Source organism: Schistocerca nitens, chromosome 11 (assembly GCF_023898315.1).
Source record: "Schistocerca nitens isolate TAMUIC-IGC-003100 chromosome 11, iqSchNite1.1, whole genome shotgun sequence".
Lineage (NCBI taxonomy): Eukaryota > Metazoa > Arthropoda > Insecta > Orthoptera > Acrididae > Schistocerca > Schistocerca nitens.
In genome coordinates this window covers 104,910,349-104,933,583 of record NC_064624.1, presented here as the reverse complement: position 1 = coordinate 104,933,583, position 23,235 = coordinate 104,910,349, and the positions used below count along the sequence as shown (strand labels likewise).

Here is a 23,235-nt window from a genome sequence, read left to right as displayed (position 1 = left end):
GTGGCCCCTATCACCATGGGCGACGCCTCTGTGTCCTGCCGCCTTCCTGTTGGGGGGGGGGGGGAGGGGGAGGGTTCCTCCAGCATTCAAAGACTACAGCCCTGTATGCAGGTATGTGTCCGACCTCTGGTTTGTCAGGAGTTTCCATGGGGCTCAGGTTGAATGCTGTGGCACGGATGGGGGCCTGTCACTGGCTTCTCACCTGGCTCCTGTCCCATCAGCTGCATCTCCACCTAGAACTCCAACACACTGTTGGTTCATGCCACAACCATATGTGACCATGGCCTGGAGATTTGGGAGGAGAAGGAGGATATTAGTGTTTAATGTCCCGTCGACAACGAGGTCATTAGAGACGGAGCGCAAGCTCGGGTGAGGGAAGGATGGGGAAGGAAATTGGCCGTGCCCTTTCAAAGGAACCATCCCGGCATTTGCCTGAAGCGATTTAGGGAAATCACGGAAAACCTAAATCAGGGTGACCGGAGACGGGATTGAACCGTCGTCCTCCCGAATGCGAGTCCAGTGTGCTAACCACTGCGCCACCTCGCTCGGTCTTGGAGATTTGGGGGGGAAGAAGTGTGGCATCATAAGCACATCACACATTACCAGGCAGCACACAGGTGTCAATAGGTCAACAAACCACTTCAGAAACAGTGTATATCCCAGCGATTGCCACACCGAGAAGTCACAGCAGTGGCACTACCAGAGAATACAACTGCCAGCGCCACAGCAAAGAGGGCAGTTCAAAGTCAGGGACGCTGAAGACCTTGCTGTCGTCCACCCATCCCACTTGTGTACTTTGTGCCTCATCATATGCTTCCAGCAAGTCTGCACCAGCCCATTTTCAGTTAACATTCTAGTGGAACAGGAACTGTTCAGTATCCAGCCCTAGTTTCTGGAATAATAGTTTAATTTCAGGGTCTGTTGCCTGAGCCAATGTGTACAAAGTTGAGTATTTGTCAATAAATGTGTGTGTTCTTGTCACTAATCAGTACTAGTGCTTAAAGCATTTCCCTTGACACACTGTTAATGCTTGAGGGTGGTGATGAGTAAAATCCCCTTTGGTTATATCAAAAGTATGATTCAACAGGGGCCATTATGTTTTCAGTTCTCCTGTGCTCTGGAGCTTCATGCAGAAATTATCCCACAGTGCTGGCTCATTTCTGTCATATGCCATTACAAGTCATTGTTAGGTTAGTTGTCATCGTTTGTGCAAAGTTCTCCTGTGACTGGAATTGTGCATTAAAGTAATTTATTTTTATGCTCTAGGAAACTCTTTTTCTCAGTTTTAATTACTGACTTTTCAGGTTCTTAAATGTGCCATGAGTTCACTTTTCTTCATGGAAGTTTGTGGTTATAATCATGTAGGCATCCCTCTTGATAAAGTAAACTGAAAACACCTATGCAGCTGGGCATGGTAAGTTCCAGAAACAAAAAATTGTGACTACTTTTCTGTTTTACAATGAATCATGATTTCTTCTACAGCTACTGCTGTAGTTCATTTTACTTGCTTCACATCTTCGTTGGGTTACATCGTAAGGTAATTGTGGAACTACGATTATGGGAGATATGATGCTCGCAATACTTGATGAAGATCTAAACACGTTTTTTGTGCTTCCTTAGATTCATAGTGATATTTATCTTTCACATAATTGCTCTGCCATCTAGTTCGTGGCCTAGGTTCATTTGAGTTTTAGGTTTTATTGTAAAAGATTTCGACAAATTGGCTACATTAGACCCCAGTTTTCTTTTTTATCATATTGCTTCAGATTAAATCGAGTAATTTTCTTTTTCAGAAGGTTTGATTATTTAATGTTTACCTGGTGGGAGTTATAATGGTCAAGAACTTTGATGATACATTTTGATGTTTTTCAGTTTTACTAATTTTGACTCGAAATTTCCCATTTCATGTCATCACATTACAGACAAAACATAAATCACATCTTAGAATACCTCCCATTTCTAAAAATATAAATTTTGGACAGTGTAGTGCGTAGATCATGCTTTTCATGGTATATTCATTGACACATGTTGTAAACACAGAGTGATAAGCAATAGGCTGTTGCGTAATGACCAAGGTCAATGCTCACACAGAGTATCTCGCATGAAGCTGATGCAATAGCTTTGTAATTCATTTATTTTTATTTGGTATTCATTTTTGATACGATTAAGGGAAAGGAAAGACTTTATTTAATTTCTATAATAATTGGTAAGGTCACCAATGAGTTTAATTTTTTTACAATTGTCAGCACCTTTAATCCACACTGACACAGATTCCGATTTATTTATTTTATGATGATTCCTGCTCCCGAGGACGAAAGACATGGCCGAGGGCTAATATTAATTAGGCATATCTCTGTTGTAGACCTCTGCGACGTGAATCCGGTATGCGATGACATCACGGATGTTAATACTTTCCAGCCCTGGAACTTTATCGAATTTAGGTCCACGGACGAGGGTTATGGTTACCCTGTTTTGTGTATCCTTTTCTTAATGTTAATTCCTACAACTAAGATAAACATTGTTCACTACATTTATCTCTCAAAGCATCTCTATTCCAAATGAAAATATTGCACTTAATTTCAGTTTCTAATGTTCACTGTTATCTCCAAACAGAATATTTCCTTCATCGCAGTGTTTGTGATCTTCATGCCAGTGGACCCTTCCTGGTGCCTGTGTTAAGCATATTCCTTTGTACTGCCATATTACTACTATGGAGTCCTCTCACTATGATCATCCAAGTCTAAGATATTGTCCCTCTTCAGCGACTCTCTCCTACAGTCCTGCCAGATCTGGAATTCCACACTAACTGACCCATCTAATTTGAGGGGCGGCAAATCGTTTTGTTACACACAAGTTTCTCTTATTGTAATGTCAAGCAAACTGAGACCTGACCATATTCTGTTAGCCTCTGGATATAAATACCATAGACCTTTTTGAAATCATGAAGAATATGAAATTGTGGGTGTCAGTCCAAACATGGATCAACCTAAATTAATAATTTGATCTAATATTTTATTAACATATTAATTTCTGTGCCCAGTTGTTGTGGCTTAATTCTGCCCACAATCCACTTGATGTCCTGTACACTGCGCAGCTTCGATACTCACAACACTACAAGTGACTAGATTTCAGGCTGAGGTTTTATGACTTTTTCTTTTGTTGCATTCCACTTGCATCTACTGCTGTCATCTTTTCAGGTATTTGCAAAATTTTCACGTACTGAATATTGGTAATTTATATGTCATCTTCATTTTGCCGGTTCTTATCACTAGTAAGGTCAAACTGTACTTCTTCTTAGCCACGACATTAGCGATCTCCATACCTGAAATTGAATATATTTCATGTTGTAATTGTTGTTCTCCACTGATTAATTATTCAGGATGTAGAGTTGTTTCTTTCATTTTTGTTATCACTGTACCAAAATCCTTCTATTGTCCTGTCTTCTCCACTAACATTTGAACAGCCATCTTTTTCATTGGATTGTTATTTTTTAAAAAAAGGAAATGTATTTCTTCCCTGGAAGTTATTTTAGATGAAGACTTAACTCTGTCTGCACATAAAACTAATATTGACAGCAATATGAATACTTAAGGGATGTCTGAAAACTTGCATCACAGCATTACTTCTAAAAATTATGGCCCTGGTGGACCAGTGGGTAGAGCACTAAACTCTAGCCCAGGTGGCCCCAAGTTCAATCCTGGATAGGAGGAAAGATTTCTCCTCATTGCAGTCCACTCAGCCTACTTTCAAATGGTGGAAGGTGGCTGGAGTCTGGGATCTGCCAACCCTCCCCCTTCTAGTGACACATCAAACAGAAAGTCTGCATTCTTGCTGCAGTCAGGCCAACAATGTTGTCATGGACTTGTTCTATAGACTTTTACCTTCACTGAAAATCACCTGACTGGAATATCATGGAATACATGCTACAAAAAGAAAACACTATACATAACCCCTATAGTGAGATGCTGATGTACACTGATCTGTTGGTTTACATAAAAGTGCTAGTAACTACAACTAAAAACCATGAGAAATTACACAATTGTTGAACCTTATAGGTTCATGTTGACAACGATGATTTAATTGATTAAGCCTTGCTAAACAATGTTACTTTACCAACTTTAATCACAGTAAAATTTTAATAAACTACATTAATACACAGCACACTAACAAGTAACTTACATTTTAGCAAGAAGTAGATATTTTTATCTTTAAATGTAACCACTATTGTCTTCCAACAAATGTGATTAATTCTAAATGAAAAGAACTGCACTTTTTGCAGTGAATACTATTTAATATTGACACACTATTTTTATGTTTCATCCTGGATCCAGTCAACAATAAGGTTACTCAAAATGCCTTTTGACTGTGTTGCCTTTAAACAGAACTGCTTCATGACAACTGTTGCTGAGCTAACTTATGAAACATAAATCTTGGCTACTATCATCTGCTAGACGATTTTTCTTAGTACTTTTAGGTTGGCAACATGTTAGCCATGTAAACTTCTACTGCTATGGTGACATGTTATTTTGACTAATTAAGGAATCATGAAATTAATTTTTTTTTTAATTTGCAACTTCAATTCAACTATGGATTAACTCTCATGCATGGAACGTATGTACATCAGACAATGAATAATGGAATACACATCATATGAAATGTAAGCATTTTGATAATATGATGATAGTCGTTTTTGCACTTATGGCATTTGGAGGTGTATTTCCACAGAAAAACACAGAAATCATCAAGAATATCATGATGATGGCAATGTTCAGTTACTCATAATGACTGTCATTTCTACTTTATCATCTAAATACACACAACATAATACTAACGGTTACTTTACTTAATTTGTGTTGAGAATATGTTCTCATATTCAGTTATGAGATTCTGAAAATGGATGAGTACAAGTTAGAATTAAAGATTCATGGTGGGAAGTACCATTGTACATTTGTAAATTATGAGATCTGTTCTTACTTGAGCAATAATTGTTGAAGTTATTGTTACAAGTAGTCATTCCTGGGAATACAACATGTGTGTACATTATTACTAAATCAGAATATCCACAACACTACAGTATCAACAGGAACTGAAGCAAAAATGAGCAAATAAATAATTGCACAGAATAATGTAACAAAATGACAAAAATATTACAAAATTTGAAATCTATGTATTTTTCACTCTGTCATGACCACAATTTGTTATTGCGTGTCTAAAGAATACTGGATGAGAGATAGTCAATAGGTCAACTTTGCTTAATATCTAAAATCGCTGTGATACTACATATGGCAGGACAGTATTACGTTGCAAGAGCGAAACATTAAAGTGTCATGACATCACTGCAAATCCACACAGCTGAAAGTGTTGCAAAATTGAAGGATGCTGCTTACTTTATTACAACTATGTGAAGTCACTTCAGATATGACATGACATAGCAAAGCAGATATTTTACACATACACAAAAAATTGGCAGGAAGTGGAAAATAAACTGATCCTAAAAATAAACATTTTTAAATAAAATACAGAGCAGTAGCAGATATTTCAAAAAAGATTGCGCTTATTCACAGTAATTACAAAATTAGATGCACTTCAATCATGTTTAACACGTCAACTGCCATGAGGCCAAGGGTAACCATGGAGGACTGCACATCTGATGCAATGAGGCCACTAACCATCAGAGAGTCTGTGTGTCCAACCTGACATAGTGAAAAAATCCATCTCTTAAGTGTGCAGGAGTTAGTGTGTTAAAATAAAACAAAGGAAGCAATTAAAAATTATTGTCATTTAATATATTTGCTTAGTATAATGAAAAATTATGCATCTGGATTAAATTCAGGTTGTTAGCAATCATACTTGCAGGTCATTTGAGTGTTGTCATTGCGTTTTATTCAAGCAACTGGAGTTAGAGATTAACACTAGATGATGCACTCATTTGCACTTTTATTTATGTCTAGGAGTTACACACTGGTAAACAATGACAAACAGAAGTTTTTATACATGGTACTAATCTTTATTTATTCTGAATCCCAGATAGAGCTGTGTAATACACAACGCACATTTCAAAAGAAATACAGCTCTCTAATAGACAGCGGCATTTAGTACAAAAGGCTACCAATTATGGTAAGATTTGTGAAACTACACATTTTACCAACTGGCTGCCTTCTGTCAAGATACACTGATGAACCAAAATATTATGACTGCCATCGAACAGGTCAAATGCCACCTACTGCCATGTACAATGTCATACACAAGGTATATGAATGGGGAATCATTCTAGTGATGGTATAGGACCCAACGTTGTAAATCCACTGACATAAGTGATATAATCAAAGAGCAGTTTGTTATGTCCTGGTGGTTGGCAATGAGCTTCTAGGAGGTGGCAAAGTTGGTGTGCTACTGTTGTGAGCATGCAAGGAAAGTGTTTGAAGGGCAGTGAAACCTTAAACTTGCTACTTGGTGTAGGTGCACACCATTCAGCACACATTGCTGAACATGAGGCTCCAAAGCACACAAATTCTACATACTGCTCCAACAGCAATGTATTTTGTCAATGGATTTAGTCACCATGCTGAATGAGTGACTTTCTTGTTGCACCACATCAATGATCATACCCAGATACAAGAATTTGGGTCCAAAACTGTGACGTAGCGGACATTCATCTGGGGTGCTATAGGCCATGTAGTATTATCATATACCTCACCACTGGGCTCTACATGAACATTATTGCTACCACCTGCATCCCTTCATGCATGATGTCTTCCCTGAAGATAATAGCATCTTCCAGTAGGATAACTAACCATGTCACAAGGCCATACCAAGCAGAATATTTCCAGTAGTATATTCCAATGGTGGACCACCACACTATTAGGCACTTCTCATAATGTTTTCGCCCACCTATGTATTTTGACATTAAGAGGCATTTTATAACATAGAATCATACATGTACACTTAGTTACTTGCACAACATTAGTGTAGTGAAAGCATATCTCTGAGAAGTAACTTCTAGAACTGTAAAAGTTTTGCCATCTTTCTCAAGTGTTAAGATTACTTTCCTGAGCGAAGGGTGTCACAAACGTTGTATTTTAACCATCTCCTTCTGCCTAGCATTTACAGCTTCATGGATCTCAGAATGACACCATCCTTGAAGTGATATGCAAAATACCATTACATTTCCCTGCCTTATCTAGAGCACTGAATGCTACATGGTACTTACGATTACTGCAACGGTCAAGAGATTTCTCACAGTTGAGCAACTTCTGTCTTAACTCTGATAGGAGCATAGTGACAAACACCAAAAATCATTAAAGTGATATCTGCAGTACCTAATGCAGCAATTTATCGAAATGTCAAGCTGCAGAAATGTTTTTTCATGCTGTTGCATGCTCTATTAATCTCGAGGGGACCATCTACAGATATTGATGTATTTATTCCTTTCCAGTATGTAATAAAACGTGCCTCTTGAGATTGCCCAACTGAGTAAAACATTTGCCACAGATATCACATTTGTGGGGTCTCTTACCAGTGTGTATTAATTCGTGTCTCTTGAGATTACGTAAATCAGTAAAAGATTTGTTACAACTACCACATTTGTGCGGTCTCTTTCCAGTGTGTATTATTCTATGACTCTTCAGAGTACCTGACTGGACAAAAGACTTGCCACAGATATCACATTTATGGGGTCTCTGTCCAGTGTGTATTAAGGAATGAGTCTTCAGATTACCAGACTGAGTAAAAGACATGCCACAAATATCACACTCGTATGGCCTCTTTCCCATGTGTGTCAATGCATGTTTCTTGAGAGTATTTGACTGGGTATAAGATTTGCCACATACATGACATTTGTGTGGTCTTATTCCTATGTGTATTAATACATGCTCCTTGAGATGACCCAACTGAGTGAAAGAATTACCACAAATATTACATTTGTGTGGTTTTATACCAGCATGTATTAATGTGTGGCATTTCAGACCACGCAACAGAGCAAACGATTTGCCACATATTTCACACGTGTGTGGTCTGTTTCCTTTGTGTAATAATAAATGTGTCTTGAGAGTACTTAACTGAGTAAAAGATTTGCCACAAATGTCACATTTGTGTGGTCTTTTTCCAGTGTGTATTAAGACGTGGCTCTTGAGAGTACCCAATTGTGTAAAAGATTTGCCACACACATCACATTTGTGAGGTTTCTTCCCAGTGTGTATTAAAATGTGGCTCTTTAGAGAACCCAGCTGTGTAAAGCAGTTGCCACATATACCACATTTGTGGGGTCTCTTTACAGTAAGTCCAACAGTGTTTGTATTGACTTTAACAGCTGCTGTTAAAGTTGAATTACTTTCACCTCTGTCTCGTTTCTTTGAGTTGCGTGAAATAGTTCGTGTGTTACAAACGTCATTAAAGGTTTTTTTTAAAGTCTTCCCAGAGTCCTTAGATGAAGACTGCTTCTCAGTCTGTTCCAACATAGAAAGTTCTTGATCATGATCCAAGAAGGCAGTTTTTTTGGGGTTATAACTAGAGTCAAATTTCTCATTAATACCGGCAAATAAAGCTTGATCACACACACCCATTTTCCCATGTTTGTTTAAGCTACCATTACTGGGAAATACTTCACCACACAACTTACAAATATATACAGGCGGCTGCACACCATCTATGTGTGTGAAGACATGCTTTATGAGTTTATATTTTGAGGGAAAGCTCTGTAGGCAGAAACTGCAACTAAATTTCTGCAGTTCTTTTTCCCTCAAACGATATTTTAGTTTCGAGCAGAGTATGTTATCTTCTTCTGAGGTCAATCCTTCTGTGAGTGTACCAAACATGGTGACATTTGTTGATTCCCATGTGCCTATCTTCAGTTCATCATGGACAACTCTTTCATTAATAGTTTCTTGAAATGAAATGCAACAACTATCACCCCTACGTTGCATCAACCTGGAGAAAGAAGAGAAGAATGCTGAATAAATCAGAAAAACGGAGACAATATTTCAATGTCCACAAATCCAGAAATAAAACTATGATCATATAAGTACATGCTTCAGAAATTCCATACTCAGTAAATATTAGTGAAGAGAAATTATCATGAAACTCTACGAGAATAAAATTTTGCAGCAGAAAAGCCCTTTTATAAACAAAATGACCAGACGAATTTCAATAGTGACCAACCTCATTCACTGTTGACTTCGTTTGCAACATTTTTAGAAGATATTGTAATTTAGAAGAGTCACAATTTTTTTAACTATGGCGCTGCAAGCTAATTGTACACACCAATTTATCATATTTATCAAAATAATGTATCTCATTGTGCATTAGATAATTCTGAAAGTGGAAGGTGCAATGTATTTCAGATTTAGTTGAGACACATAATGAATCTGCTTAATACTATGTCCTTCCTAAATTTTTGGGGACATTTTTGGAAAACAGAGATCTTCTAAGCTATATAAAATCAGAGAAAAACCAGTCTAGATCATTATGGTTATGCTACTAAAAAGACCAGTTTCAGCCTCGTCTTACGCCATCTTCGGAGCAGAACCACCAGCTGAGGTTCACGATGTTTAGAACAGTCAGTTGATCTGTTGCTCACCAGTTTCAGTGACTGCGGTCAACTGACTGTTCTAGACGTCGTCAACTTCAGCTGATGGTACTGCTCTGAAGATGGCCTAACACTAGGCTGAAACGGGTCATTTTATTAAAATAATTGTGATCTAGACTGTTTTGATTTTATATCCTTACTGTTTCAGCGTTAATCTCACATACTAACAGCTTCCAGTTTAGTACTCAACAGTTTCTACCATATGTCAAATATTAACACAACAAATATTAACACAAAGTAAAACAACGTTATAAATTACTATAACATAAAAAGTTAAAATAAAATTATGCTTTTTACAGCCCCCCTCCTCTGTTTTGGAAAACACTTTCAGTTCAGGATAGAAAATGGTACAACTATCAATGATAAATTTGCTTTATCAGTTAAAACAAATTTTTCTGTTTGATTCCAAGTGAATCAACTACTACAGCAAGCTGGCTGATTAGTCTGGAACTTGACCAAGTGTATAATGGCTACATTAATTGGAAACAATGTCAGATCAACAAGTGGCAAAACAAACAAATGTGCAACTGATATATAAATATGAATGACTCAGATTTACAGAGGTTTGCAACAGAACATGTGTGTTGTTGGTACTTTGTAAACAGAAATTGTTTGACAGTATGGAAATAGCTGTAAATCTGCCAATACATACACAGTGCCAAGCCATTCTGAAATATTTTAAGATTCCCAAAAACCTGATCACCTATTATTCCAGAACACGCTTGACAGAATAAGACACACACCAACATCCACATCACCAATGGACACAGGGGACACTACCCTACTGTACTGTGGGCCAGTGATGGCAGCTGGTACCTGTGCTACCCCTGTCATATTAGGACCCTATCATTCCACGTGCAGTAACCCCAACCAGCAGAATGGGAATGTGAGTCTTTGAGGTTCACAGTGGGTGCATTTCAGGTGTGAAAAAAACTATTGTAAATTAATGTGTTTTTTTTGTTTTCTTTTCTTTGTCTTTTTTTAAAAACACAGCTGCATAACAGCAACGGTTTCATGTAATAAAATTATAAACAGCCGACCAGTTGCAATGGATAAAGAAATTCTTTACCTAGGTTTCCGCAAATATAAATTTGTCTTCTTCAGAAGGTAGCAATTTTACACAAATATTTGTCAAAGCCTAGATAAAGAATTTCTTTATCCATTGCAACTGGTCAGCTGTTTATAATTTTATTCTTTGTCTTTTGTTTGTTCTTTGATGGCTGTAACAATAGTTTACATTTTGTAACTTTTTAGTTGCTGTTTACAGAAATGTCATTCTCCATTTTTATGAAGTTATGTATTTATAGTTATTTTGAATATTGTAATGGTATGCAACAGAAGTTGAGCTTTAGGAATGTAATGAGAAGTTCCTAGCTGATGTAACATAGGTGTATCTAGAGGAGGTGTGTAAGAGAATGACTGTGGTGTGTGATGGAGGGTATATTGTGAGATCATGACTGTAGTTTCGAGACTGTTGTTTTGGTACAATGTGTGCAGTTCCAGTATTTAACATAGACGATAAAACTAAGAGCTAAACGTAATATAGTGATTAATATTGTAGAGTCCCATCTCCAAAAATAAACTTGAACCTACAATGTGCAGACAGCAGTCATTCACCACAGAGTGGTTTCAGTGGGCACAACATGTACTGTTTTGATGTGTATCTTGAATACAGATTAGGTTGGTTTCATTAGTTTATTGCATCTTGAACTAATGAGGTGAAACTATCAATAGGGGCATGGAAAGGACAGTTGAACTGAGCTGATAGCTTTTTATATACTGTTCCGTGTGTGGTACACTGGTAAAGAGCTAACTTCTAGCCATGAAAAAATATTAATAAACTAATAATCAAACACTACAATACTGTGAATGTGTAGCAATTTGTTTGAAAAGTAAATGGTTTCTGATGCACATCACAGATTGTGATATAAAAAAGAGCCTGTATGAAACTACAAAATTCGAACTGTTGTAATGAATGAGTAAAAAGTTGTGTCATGTTGGAACACTTCATGTTTGCTTAGCAGAACATGTTTGGTCTACACTGCCACCTGAAGCTACTGTGATCAAGAAGGAAACTGTAACATACTATCAAGACTGTATACTACTGATATAAAATAGGTTCAGAAAATGTCTGTAGTTTTTGGTTTATGAGGCAGTGATGAACAGACAGGAGGAGAAATTTTCTGTATGTGGACTACAGAAACTGAAGTTGTAAAAAAACATACACATGGTCTACCAATAAAAAGAACAAAAAAGTAAAATCAGAAGCATATATAAAATCTGAATTGTATTATTTTTCTCGTACAAAGGCTGTTCAAAAAATTTCCAGAACTTTGTTCACAAAATTCCTCTGTGTTTATCTTTTACTTCTCATGCACGATCTCTTTCTAAACTCTTCTCCACAGTTGATACACTGCTCCCAATGCCATTTCCACTTCCACAAGCAGTCTTGGTGTGCTTCTTACTAGATAGTGCGAAGTGCTATCTGCAGATTTTCTTTTATCTCATCTATCACTGCAAATCTTCATCCTTTCAACAGAGTTTTCAACTTGGAAACAAAAAAAGTCTGCAGGGGCCAGGTCTGGGCAGTACAGAAGATGAGGCAGCACAGTCATTTCACTTAAGCACTCATCACCATAGGCTTCCTGCATCATTTGGCTTGTCTCTGTAAAGGTTTTCTTGAGTTTCATGTAAATTTTAATGCAGATTCATTGCTCCTCTAACTCTGCCATCCCAAAATTTGAAAACTGTGCAACACAATGTTCTACTCAATAAAGCACTGAACAATAACTGACATGCAACAATGAAACTTCAAGCAACTACACATTAAACACAGGCATGTGCAGGGATGCTAGCTGCATTTCACTCCAACACACCAGTGGTGTGAAGTTATGAATGTTCCATAATTTTTTAACAGACCTCATAGTAAGGCAAATGTCTTTTCTTCTTTTATAGCTTAGATCATTTTATTGGGATTACTGCTAAAATAATTTACGAATTTTAAAGTAAAGCTACTTATTTTCACATTTGTTTACTGTATTGATATGTGATATTTGATTCTGTCTCTGTCCTACTGATGACTAAAGTACCTGCTTATGAAGGACTGTGTGACCACAAGAAGTGCACAAACAACATACTTCATTTGAGTTAGTCAATTTATCATGAGAGGTTCAAATATCAAAACATAAAATAGAAGGCAGAGGACACACAAATATACCACTATAACAATTCAATACGGGGTGGGGAGGGAGGGGTGTAACAAGGAGAGAGTTTGAACAGCTCAGGCTTTGTTATTTTGTTTTTTATACACATTCTGTAATTGTTATTTATGAAACTGTTGTTTACCATTTTTTCTGTTGCTTCCACAGCTTGAATATTGCAGTGCTGTGTGAGAGAAGTCAAGCTTTAGAAATATATAGAGATGTTACTAGGAGAAACGTTCTCATGAGAAAGATATTAAGAAACTGACTATTGTGTGCCCGAGTGTAGGAACAGTGAGAGATCATGAATGCAGTTTTTAAGCTTATTTTAGTATAAAATATGTGGTTTCAACATTTACTGTGGATAATGAAGCTAAAAATAAATCATCATACAGTGGTCTATACTGTGGAGTAATGCCTTCAAAAATAAACTTGAAACTATGATGAGCAGCCAGTGTAGTAATGGCACCACAGAATGATTTTTGGCATGCACAACATGAACTGTTTTGATGTGTACCATGAATTGTCAATTTAAAAGAAAAACATATCTCACACTGTCAGCTGATATCTCACAAAGTGAAACCAAAAAGTATGATGTCTGGACAATGCAGGAGGCTGTTAGCCAAGTGGACAACTTCTGATGAGCAGAGTGAACTGCTTCTGACTTTGTGTGTGTTGTGGTGGATGTACAGGGCTATTACAAATGATTGAAGCGATTTCATAAATTCACTGTAGCTCCATTCATTGACATATGGTCACGACACACTACAGATATGTAGAAAAACTCATAGTTTTGTTCGGCTGAAGCCGCACTTCAGGTTTCTGCCGCCAGACCGCTCGAGAGCGCAGTGAGACAAAATGGCGACAGGAGCCGAGAAAGCGTATGTCGGACTTGAAATGCACTCACATCAGTCAGTCATAACAGTGCAATGACACTTCAGGACGAAGTTCAACAATGATCCACCAACTGCTAACTCCATTCGGCGATGGTATGCGCAGTTTAAAGCTTCTGGATGCCTCTGTAAGGGGAAATCAACGGGTCGGCCTGCAGTGAGTGAAGAAACGGTTGAACGCGTGCGTGCAAGTTTCACGGGTAGCCTGCGGACATGTTGGAAAATTGGTTCATGCCACAACTGGAGACCGACAGCGCCGACTTCATCTTTCAACAGGATGGTGCTCCACCGCACTTCCATCATGACGTTCGGCATTTCTTAAACAGGAGATTGGAATACCGATGGATCGGTCGTGGTGGAGATCGCGATCAGCAATTCGTGTCACGGCCTCTACGCTCTCCCGACTTAACCCCGTGCGATTTCTTTCTGTGGGGTTATGTGAAAGATTCAGTGTTTAAACCTCCTCTACGAAGAAACTTGCCAGAACTGCGAGCTCGCACCGACGATGCTTTCAAACTCATTGATGGGGACATGCTGCGCCGGGTGTGGAAGGAACTTGATTATCGGCTTGATGTCTGCCGAATCACTAAAGAGGCACGCATCGAACATTTGTGAATGCCTAAAAAAACTTTTTGAGTTTTTGTATGTGTGTGCAAAGCATTGTGAAAATATCTCAAATAATAAAGTTATTGTAGAGCTGTGAAATCGCTTCAATCATTTGTAATAACCCTGTATAGTTTTGTTTTGTATGGTATCTGGCACATGTCACTCTTTTCTTTTTTTTAGCTTTAGACCTCTTCATGTCTCATTTGGAATATTCTCTAGGTTTTCCCCTTATACTGGATTCTGTAGATCCATTCTTGTATGAGTAAGTAATACATTGCTATTTCTGTGCACTTATCTGTTACAATCTTCATTTTGAACTTGTGTATGTGTAGTATTTCATTAGTTCTGTAACTGATGTAGAGGTCTTCTTTTGAATACGTTAATCACCCCATGTTAACTTATGTATGTAAAAATTTAATAATAATTTTTCAGTTTTACATTGAGTGATTAATACTCTTCTATATGTTGTTACTATGCATTGTTAAGACCTGTGTGCTGCTTCCTCTTTATCAGTAGTGATTTGATTTCAGTTGTCGGTCTCTACCATTGGCCCACAATATTTCATGCTGATATGAATGTTTACTAAGTGAGAGACTATGCTTTGGGCAGCGTATACCACACTGCTATCTGTGTCTGGTTGATTGAGCAATTAGATTATACATGATCATGCGCACTTTTTGCCCAAGTTGAAAGTGAGGTTATTATTTTCTTTAGTTATGGTGAGGCATATGATGTCTACCCCTTCAGAGTAACTTGCTCCTATACAATTCCAACCTCTTTTTCATGCATACTATTTGCAATAATAAGAAAATTTAAATTAGTTCTTAATGAAACTTCCTCTTTTCATGAGCTTTGTTTACTGGTCAGTTCCCAACACCCACGTACCTATATTTACACATCAGCTTTGAAATATTTAATGTAAATGACCAGTCAGATACATTTGTTAGGTGATTAATCAAAACATTTACAGTTATTCACTAGACTGGTAGAGACTACTCATTGCTTGGAATAGTTACACACTGCATCAGTGATGCTAGGCATAAAAAATGTTTATTTAAGAAATCACAATAAAATGTTTTTTTTTCTAAAATCCACAGTTGCTAAGTAAATGCAGAACACTGTATGCCATTCTGTGCTTAAAAATAAACCTATCAGACATGGCCTACATGACACATTTCTTATACAGCTCCCTCCAAGTAGGCCACATTATACCAAGCGGATGACTAGTGAATCTATGTGAGACGTTCAAATAACTTAGAGGAATGCAGCAGGGGAATGTTGTAAACAACTGACAATATTTCAACAGGTGCACACCTTGCCATTTTCAAGGGACAATACCAGCAAGTAAGTGCTGTCCTAGGGAATTTAAATCCTTGGTTCGCAGAGAAGCTCTGGAAAGATAACACTCACACACACTGTAAACACTAGTGCCATCAGATAGCAAAGATGAATATTGAAATTAATAATCAGTGGGTGAAGTAGCATTAACTCTGTCCCTGTTTTTTGACAAGGGAGAGACCAGAATTCGATGCAGAATTTAAACAGACACCAACAACTCTATTTATAAGGTTATTTGCTAATTTTTATTTCAACAGCTTCCTTAATAACACTGTACCAACAGCTAGAAGTACATGCCAAAATCTCCATGTTGTGTTGTTCCATAGGATGACCAGCACTAACACAATAATGTTCTGCAATAGCCAATTCTATCAGATGTTTTAAGTACGTGTGCCACTTATGCCCAGTAGACTGGTCTCCCAGAGTCCTGAAAATGTGGCCAATATACAACTTGCCACAACTGCAAGGAATACAAGACACCCACCTTATGCAAACCAAGATCATTCTGTATGGAGCCTAAACAGATCCAGATCTTAGATGGTGGTTGAAAAAACATTTCACATCACAGTTCTGCGAGATACAACCAATCCTGTTTGAAATAACTCCTGTGTAAGGCAAAAGGCCTTAGACTTTGGTGCCATCTCGGTATTATCGTCACTCACCCAGACCATGGTTGGTTAATAGTGCAAAACGTCTGTTCTGTCTTTCAGTATAATCATTCTGATGAAAGGTGTCTTTGAGATGGGCGAATTCAGCTAACAAACTCTTGAGGTCTGGAATTATGTGAGCCTTGTGAATCAAGGTACAAAGCAGCCCTTCATGTTGAACCAGATAGTGACAGCTATCAGCCCACAGATGCAGTCACTGTGAGTAGGCTGCCTATAACTGGCTTGTCCCAGTGTAACATCAGTCTTCCTCCTCACCAACACATTAAGGAAAGAAAGACAGCCATCTTTTTCAAACCCCATCGTGAAACAAAATCTTCAGGTGAATGAAATTCAGGTGTTCCAAAACGTCATTTGAATTCACAGTGCCTTGAGGACAAAGAACAGATGTCTAGGTTTGAAAGCAGCCAACTCCATGGCACATTCTAAAAGTCTTCCATGAACCATATACCTTGCCGTTGGTGGGGAGGCTTGCATGCCTCAGCGATACAGATAGCCGTACCGTAGGTGCAACCACAGCGGAGAAGTATCTATTGAGAGGCCAGACAAACATACAGTTCCTGAAGAGAGGCAGCAGCCTTTTCAGTAGTTGCAGGGGCAACAGTCTGGATGATTGACTGATCTGGCCTTGTAACACTAACCAAAACGGCCTTGCTGTGCTGGTACTGCGAACGGCTGAAAGCAAGGGGAAACTACAACCGTAATTTTTCCCGAGGGCATGCAGCTTTACTGTATGGATAAATGATGATGGCATCCTCTTGGGTAAAGTATTACAGAGGTAAAATAGTCCCCCATTCAGATATCCGGGCGGGGACTACTCAGGAAGGCGTCGTTATCAGGAGAAAGAAAACTGGCGTTCTACGGATCGGAGTGTGGAATGTCAGATCCTTTAATAGGGCAGGTAGCTTAGAAAATTTAAAAAGGGAAATGGATAGGTTAAAGTTAGATATAGTGGGAATTAGTGAAGTTCGGTGGCAGGAGAAACAAGACTTTTGGTCAGGTGAATACAGGGTTACAAATACAAAATCATTTAATAATGAAAAAAACAATAGGAATGTGGGTAAGCTATTACAAACAGCACAGCGAACGCATTGTTCTGGCCAAGATAGACACGAAGCCCATGCCTATAACAGTAGTACAAGTCTATATGCCTACTAGCTCTGCAGATGAAGAAGAAATTGAAGAAATGTATGATCAGATAAAAGAAATTATTCAGATAGTGAAGGGAGACGAAAATTTAATAGTCATGGGTGACTGGAATTCAATAGTAGGAAAAGGAAGAGAAGGAAACGTAGTAGGTGAATATGGATTGGGGGTAAGAAATGAAAGAGGCAGCCGCATGGCGGAATTTTGCACAGAGCACAACTTAATCATAGCTAACACTTGGTTCAAGAACCATAAAACGAGGTTGTATACATGGAAGAAGCCTGGAGATACTGACAGGTTTCAGACAGATTAAATAATGGTAAGACAGAGATTTGGGAACCAGGTTTCAAATTGTAAGACATTTCCAGGGGCAGATGTGGACTCTGACCATTGGTTATGGTTATGAACTGTAGATTAAAACTGAAGAAACCGCAAAAAGGTGGGAATTTAAGGAGATGGGACCTGGATAAACTGACTAAAACAGAGATTGTACAGAGTTTCAGGGAACAATTGACAAGAATGGGGGAAAGAAATACAGTAGAAGAAGAATGGGTAGCTTTGAGGGATGAAGTAGTGAAGGTAGCAGAGGATCATGTACGTAAAAAGACGAGGGCTAGTAGAAATCCTTGGGTGACAGAAGAAATATTGAATTTAATTGATGAAAGGAGAAAATATAAAAATGAATACAAACGGCTCAAAAATGAGATCGACAGGAAGTGGAAAATGGCTAAGCATGCATGGCTAGAGGACAAATGTAAAGATGTAGAGGCTTATCTCACTAGGAGTAAGATAGATACTGCCTACAGGAAAATTAAAGAGACCTTTGGAGAAAAGAGAACCACTTGTATGAATATCAAGAGCTCAGGTGGAAACCCAGTTCTAAGCAAAGAAGGGAAAGCAGAAAGGTGGACCGAGTATATAGAGGGTCTATACAAGGGCGATGTACTTGAGGCCAATGTTATAGAAATGGAAGAGGATGTAGATGAAGATGAAATGGGAGATATGATACTGCGTGAAGAGTTTGATAGAGCACTGAAAGACCTAAGTCGAAACAAGGCCCCGGGAGTAGACAACATTCCATTAGAACTACTGACAGCCTTGGGAGAGCAAGTCCTGACAAAACTCTACCATCTGGTGAGCAAGATGTATGAGACAGGCGAAATTCCCTCAGACTTCAAGAAGAATATAATTCCAATCCCAAAGAAAGCAGGCGTTGACAGATGTGAAAATTACCAAACTATCAGTTGAATAAGTCACGGCTGCAAAATACTAACGCGAATTCTTTACAGACGAATGGAAAAACTGGTAGAAGCCAACCTCCGGGAAGATCAGTTTGGATTCCGTAGAAATATTGGAACACATGAGGCAATACTGCCTCTACGACTTATTTTAGAAGCTAGATTAAGGAAAGGCAAACCTACGTTTCTAGCATTTGTAGACCTACAGAAAGCTTTTGACAATGTTGACTGGAATACTCTCTTTCAAATTCTGAAGGTGGCAGGGGTAAAATAAAGGGAGCGAAAGGCTATTTACAATTTGTACAGAAACCAGATGCCAGTTATAAGAGTCGAGGGGCATGAAAGGGAAGCAGTGGTTGGGAAGGGAGTGAAACAGGGTTGTAGCCTCTCCTCGATGTTCAATCTGTATATTGAACAAGCAGTAACGGAAACGAAAGAAAAATTCGGAGTAGGTATTAAAATCCATGGAGAAGAAATAAAAACTAAGTTTCGCCGATGACATTATAATTCTGTCAGAGACAGCAAAGGTCTTGGAAGAGCAGTTGAATGGCATTGGACAGTGTCTTGAAAGGAGGATATAACATGAAGATCAACAAAAGCAAATAGGGGATAATGGAATGTAGTCGAATTAAGTCGGGTGATGTTGAGGGAATTAAATTAAGAAATGAGACACTTAAAGTAGTAAAGGAGTTTGCTATTTGGGGACCAAAATAACTGATGATGGTCGAAGTAGAGAGGATATAAAATGTAGACTGGCAATGGCAAGCAAAGCGTTTCTGAAGAAGAGAAATTTGTTAACATTGAGTATAGATTTAAGTGTCAGGAAGTCGTTTCTGAAAGTATTTGTATGGAGTGTAGCCATGTATGGAAGTGAAACATGGATGATAAATAGTTTAGACAAGAAGAGAATAGAAGCTTTTGAAATGTGGTGCTACAGAAGAATGCTGAAGTTTAGATGGGTAGATCACATAACTAATGAGGAGGTATTGAATAGAATTGGGGAGAAGAGGAGTTTGTGGCACAACTTGACTAGAAGAAGGGATCGGTTGGTAGGACATGTTCTGAGGCATCAAGGGATCACCAATTTAGTATTGGAGGGCAGTGGGGAGGGTAAAAATCATAGAGGGAGACCAAGAGATGAATACACTAAGCAGATTCAGAAGGATGTAGGCTGCAGTACATACTGGGAGATGATGAAGCTTGCACAGGATAGAGTAGCATGGAGAGCTGCAACAAACCAGTCTCAGGACTGAAGACCACAACAACAACAAAATGAGTGGTAATACTAGGTGACAATGGGCTTCCCATCACATCACCAACTGTTTCCTCACAGTACTGGTCATTAAATGATAAGTAAGTGGTCAACACATGTCGATATTTATTTAACAAATCAGGAGCAAACCTAACCTCAATCGACTGTAATGAATCAGACAGAGAAATATGAGTGAAGAGAGAGAACACATTGAATCTTACGAGGTTAGCAGGGTCATGTTGACTAGAGGGCATGTGTTTGAATAATAAATCCGCTGAGTTCTTAATGTTGGCTCAACCAAGCAGCAAGCTCTTATGCTACATGTTGTGTCGGAGCACCCATGTTATTCACAATCAGACCAAGAGGAGTCCCTTTCTTGCGGACCTTAGGGAGGCCATATAGTGGGGAACAGTGCAATAACAATTAAGACTTGGAAACTTCCTTGCTGGAGGAAACTATCTTCTGGAGGCTATTAGTCTCTCTCTCTCTCAACACTTTTTGTGGGGTCAGCACCAATCCTGTGATATATTGACTCAGACAGTTAACATAGCATCTTTCGAACATAATCCTGCTTGTCCAAACCAACAGTAGCACAGCTCTTGTCCACAGGTACAATAACAATATTCTGATCAACTAAGTGAACGTTAGGCAGCACTCTCAACTACTGTGATATTAATCTTGGGTGTAGATGCTCCAGTCAAACAAGACATGCCTCTCTTCTAGCAACATCAGGAGGCACTTAAAAACATCCTTTTCAACAGTACTAATAAAACATACTACTGGCACATGCCTTGGAGTCTGTGCAAAATTTAAACCTTTCCCTCGCACAGATAAAGCTGCATCGTCAAAGCTCTTTCTGTGAGATTTATCACGTGAAGTCTAGATACAGTATTTGACTTCGAGACATAAAAAGTTCAAACTTCACCAAAAGCTGGGCAGTTAGAGACTGAAATTCCCAGTTAGACTGTGTACATGGAGCACCGTCCAGCCAATCACAATGAAAATCTGAAATTTTTGAAGTCACCATTAAATGATGCCGAAACACTACCTTGGAAACAAAATCCAACTAACGGCGAGTGTTATGAAACCTTTCATGAACAAGAACTAGCCCAACACATTGCTTGATGCGATTGGTGGCAGGAGAATTAATATGGTGCACAGCTTTGACAGAACAACAGTTTAGTCACAACACCACAGCAAAAGTGACAGTGTGTATTATAGTCTCACTCCACTGCTGAAAAGTTTATTCAGCCTCCACAACTAATGATATATTTCCTCCCCTCTCTTCCCTGTAGAGGGGAAGAAATATATCTTTGCTTGTGGAGGCTGAATAAACTTTGCAGCAGCAGAGCAACATTGCAATACGCACAATCATTTTCCTATGTGTTGTGATCAAAATAATGTTCCAACATTTGCCTAAATTGTGCATCACATTAATTCCCCTGCTGCCAATTGCATCAAGTAACGTGTTGGCCTAGTTCTTGTTCATGAAAGGTTATATCACATTCATCGACAGTTCGATTTTCTTTCCAAGGATTTTTTTTCCGTTCTTTTCATGACTGCCTCAAAAATTTCAGCTTCTTCTTCTGATTGGCTGGACGGTGCTTCATGGTCACAGTCTAACGGAGTTTCAGTCTGAAACAGCCAGCATTTGATGAAGTTTGAACATTTCCAAGGCTTGGAGTCAAATACTGTATCCCAATGTTCTGTGATGAAGTTCACAGAGAAAGCTTTGAAAATTCAGCTTTATCCATGCTAGCAAAAAGTTTAAATTCTGCACAGACTCCCTAGTGTATGGCAGTGGTTGATTTTATTAGTCCTGTTGAACAGGATGTTTTTAAACTACCTCCTCATGTTGAGAGAAGAGGCAGTGGCACGTCATATGCTGACTGGGGCACATCCACCCACGATTAATATCACAGCAGCTGATAAGGATACTTTATCTTCACTTAAGAGCCAATCCAAATATTATTTTACTTGTGGACAAGGGCAATGTTACCACTGTTCTGGACAAGCAGGATTATGTTAAAAAGCTGCAGTGCTTACTGTCCGATTCAACATACTGCAGGATAGGTGCTGACCCTACAAGAAGTGCTGAGAGAAAGACTAAAAGCCTCCTGAAGAAAAGTTCCTTGTCAGAGGAAACTATCAAGAGTCTTAATTTTTATTGTGCTGCTCCCCATTACATGGCCTCCCTAAGATCCACAAGAAAGGGGTTCCTCTTCATCCAATTGTAATACTGGTGCTCCAACATATCATGTAGCAAAATGCCTTGCTGCTGCTCTGCTGAGTCATCTAGTAGGTCTGTATGAGCAACACATTAAGATTTCAGCAGATTTCTTATGTCAATTAGAGGGGAATGTGTTTGAATGACTCTGGTATCCCAATAAGTTTTGATGTGTTCTCTCTCTTTACTCATGTTCCTCTATCTGATTCATTACTGTTGATTGAGGTCAGGTTAGGTGCTGAATTAACAAATCCATTTTGACATGTGTTGAGTTCCACTTACTTTTTATTCAATGACCAATACTATCAGGAGATAGAAGGAGATGTGATGGGGAGGCTACTGTCGCCTATTATTGCCAATTCATTTATGGAAGACATTGAGGAGTGTGCCTTGGAGTTGACAGCTTTGAAACCTGTGTGGGTCTTTTTTTCCCCAGACATACAAACGATACTTTTGTTGTGTGTCCTTATGGTTGTGAGAATTCAAATGACTTTTTAGAATGCCTTATTTTCATCCATCTGAATATTTGTTTCATGATTGAGATGAAAATGGCTGGTCTCTCTTTCCTCAGTGCATTGGTCAGGAGGAAGACTGGTGGTACATTGGGGCATGCCATTTATAGGAAATATAGTCACAGTGACATGTATCTGAGGGCTAACAGCAGTCACTATCTGGTTAAACATGAAGGGGTACTTCAGACCCTGAGAGTTTGTAAGCTGAATTAATTTATCTGAGGTCACCTTTCATCAGAATAGATATAGTGAAAGACACATCAGATGAGCATTGCACCAGTTATCAAACAACCGTGCACTGAGCAAGTGATGACAATGTTGAGTTGGCACCAAGTTCTATGGGCTGTCTCCCTTAGAAAGACAGTATTTACGATAAGACTGGTCGTATTTTGCAGGAATATGATGTGAAATGTGTTTTATGACCTCCATCTAAGGTTCTGTTAAGGATGACACTGGTTTGTGTAAAGCATGTGTCTATTGTATTCCTTGCAGTTTTGGCATGTCATACATCGGTCAGACTATCAGGACTGTGGAGGACCCGTCTACTGAGCACAAGCAGCACATGTGCTTACAAC

At 38.6% G+C, this 23,235-nt stretch overlaps 1 protein-coding gene across 6 annotated transcripts in view; it reads right to left on the bottom strand.

Moving 5' to 3' along the window:
• The window catches only part of LOC126213068 (zinc finger protein 98-like), a 99,603-nt gene that overhangs the window by 11,621 nt on the left and 64,747 nt on the right, over window positions 1-23,235 (bottom strand). For 4 of the 6 annotated variants that reach the window (XM_049940651.1, XM_049940653.1, XM_049940654.1 and 1 more), the window contains one exon: window positions 5,705-8,925. The exons of 1 other annotated variant lie outside the window; for it this stretch is intronic. In XM_049940651.1, coding sequence (XP_049796608.1) covers window positions 7,422-8,925 — 1,504 coding nt within the window. In that variant the 3' untranslated portion in view covers window positions 5,705-7,421. Of the gene's footprint in view, window positions 1-5,704; window positions 8,926-23,235 lie in introns of those variants that run through there. One more of the 6 variants, XM_049940655.1, reaches the window with a different exon arrangement.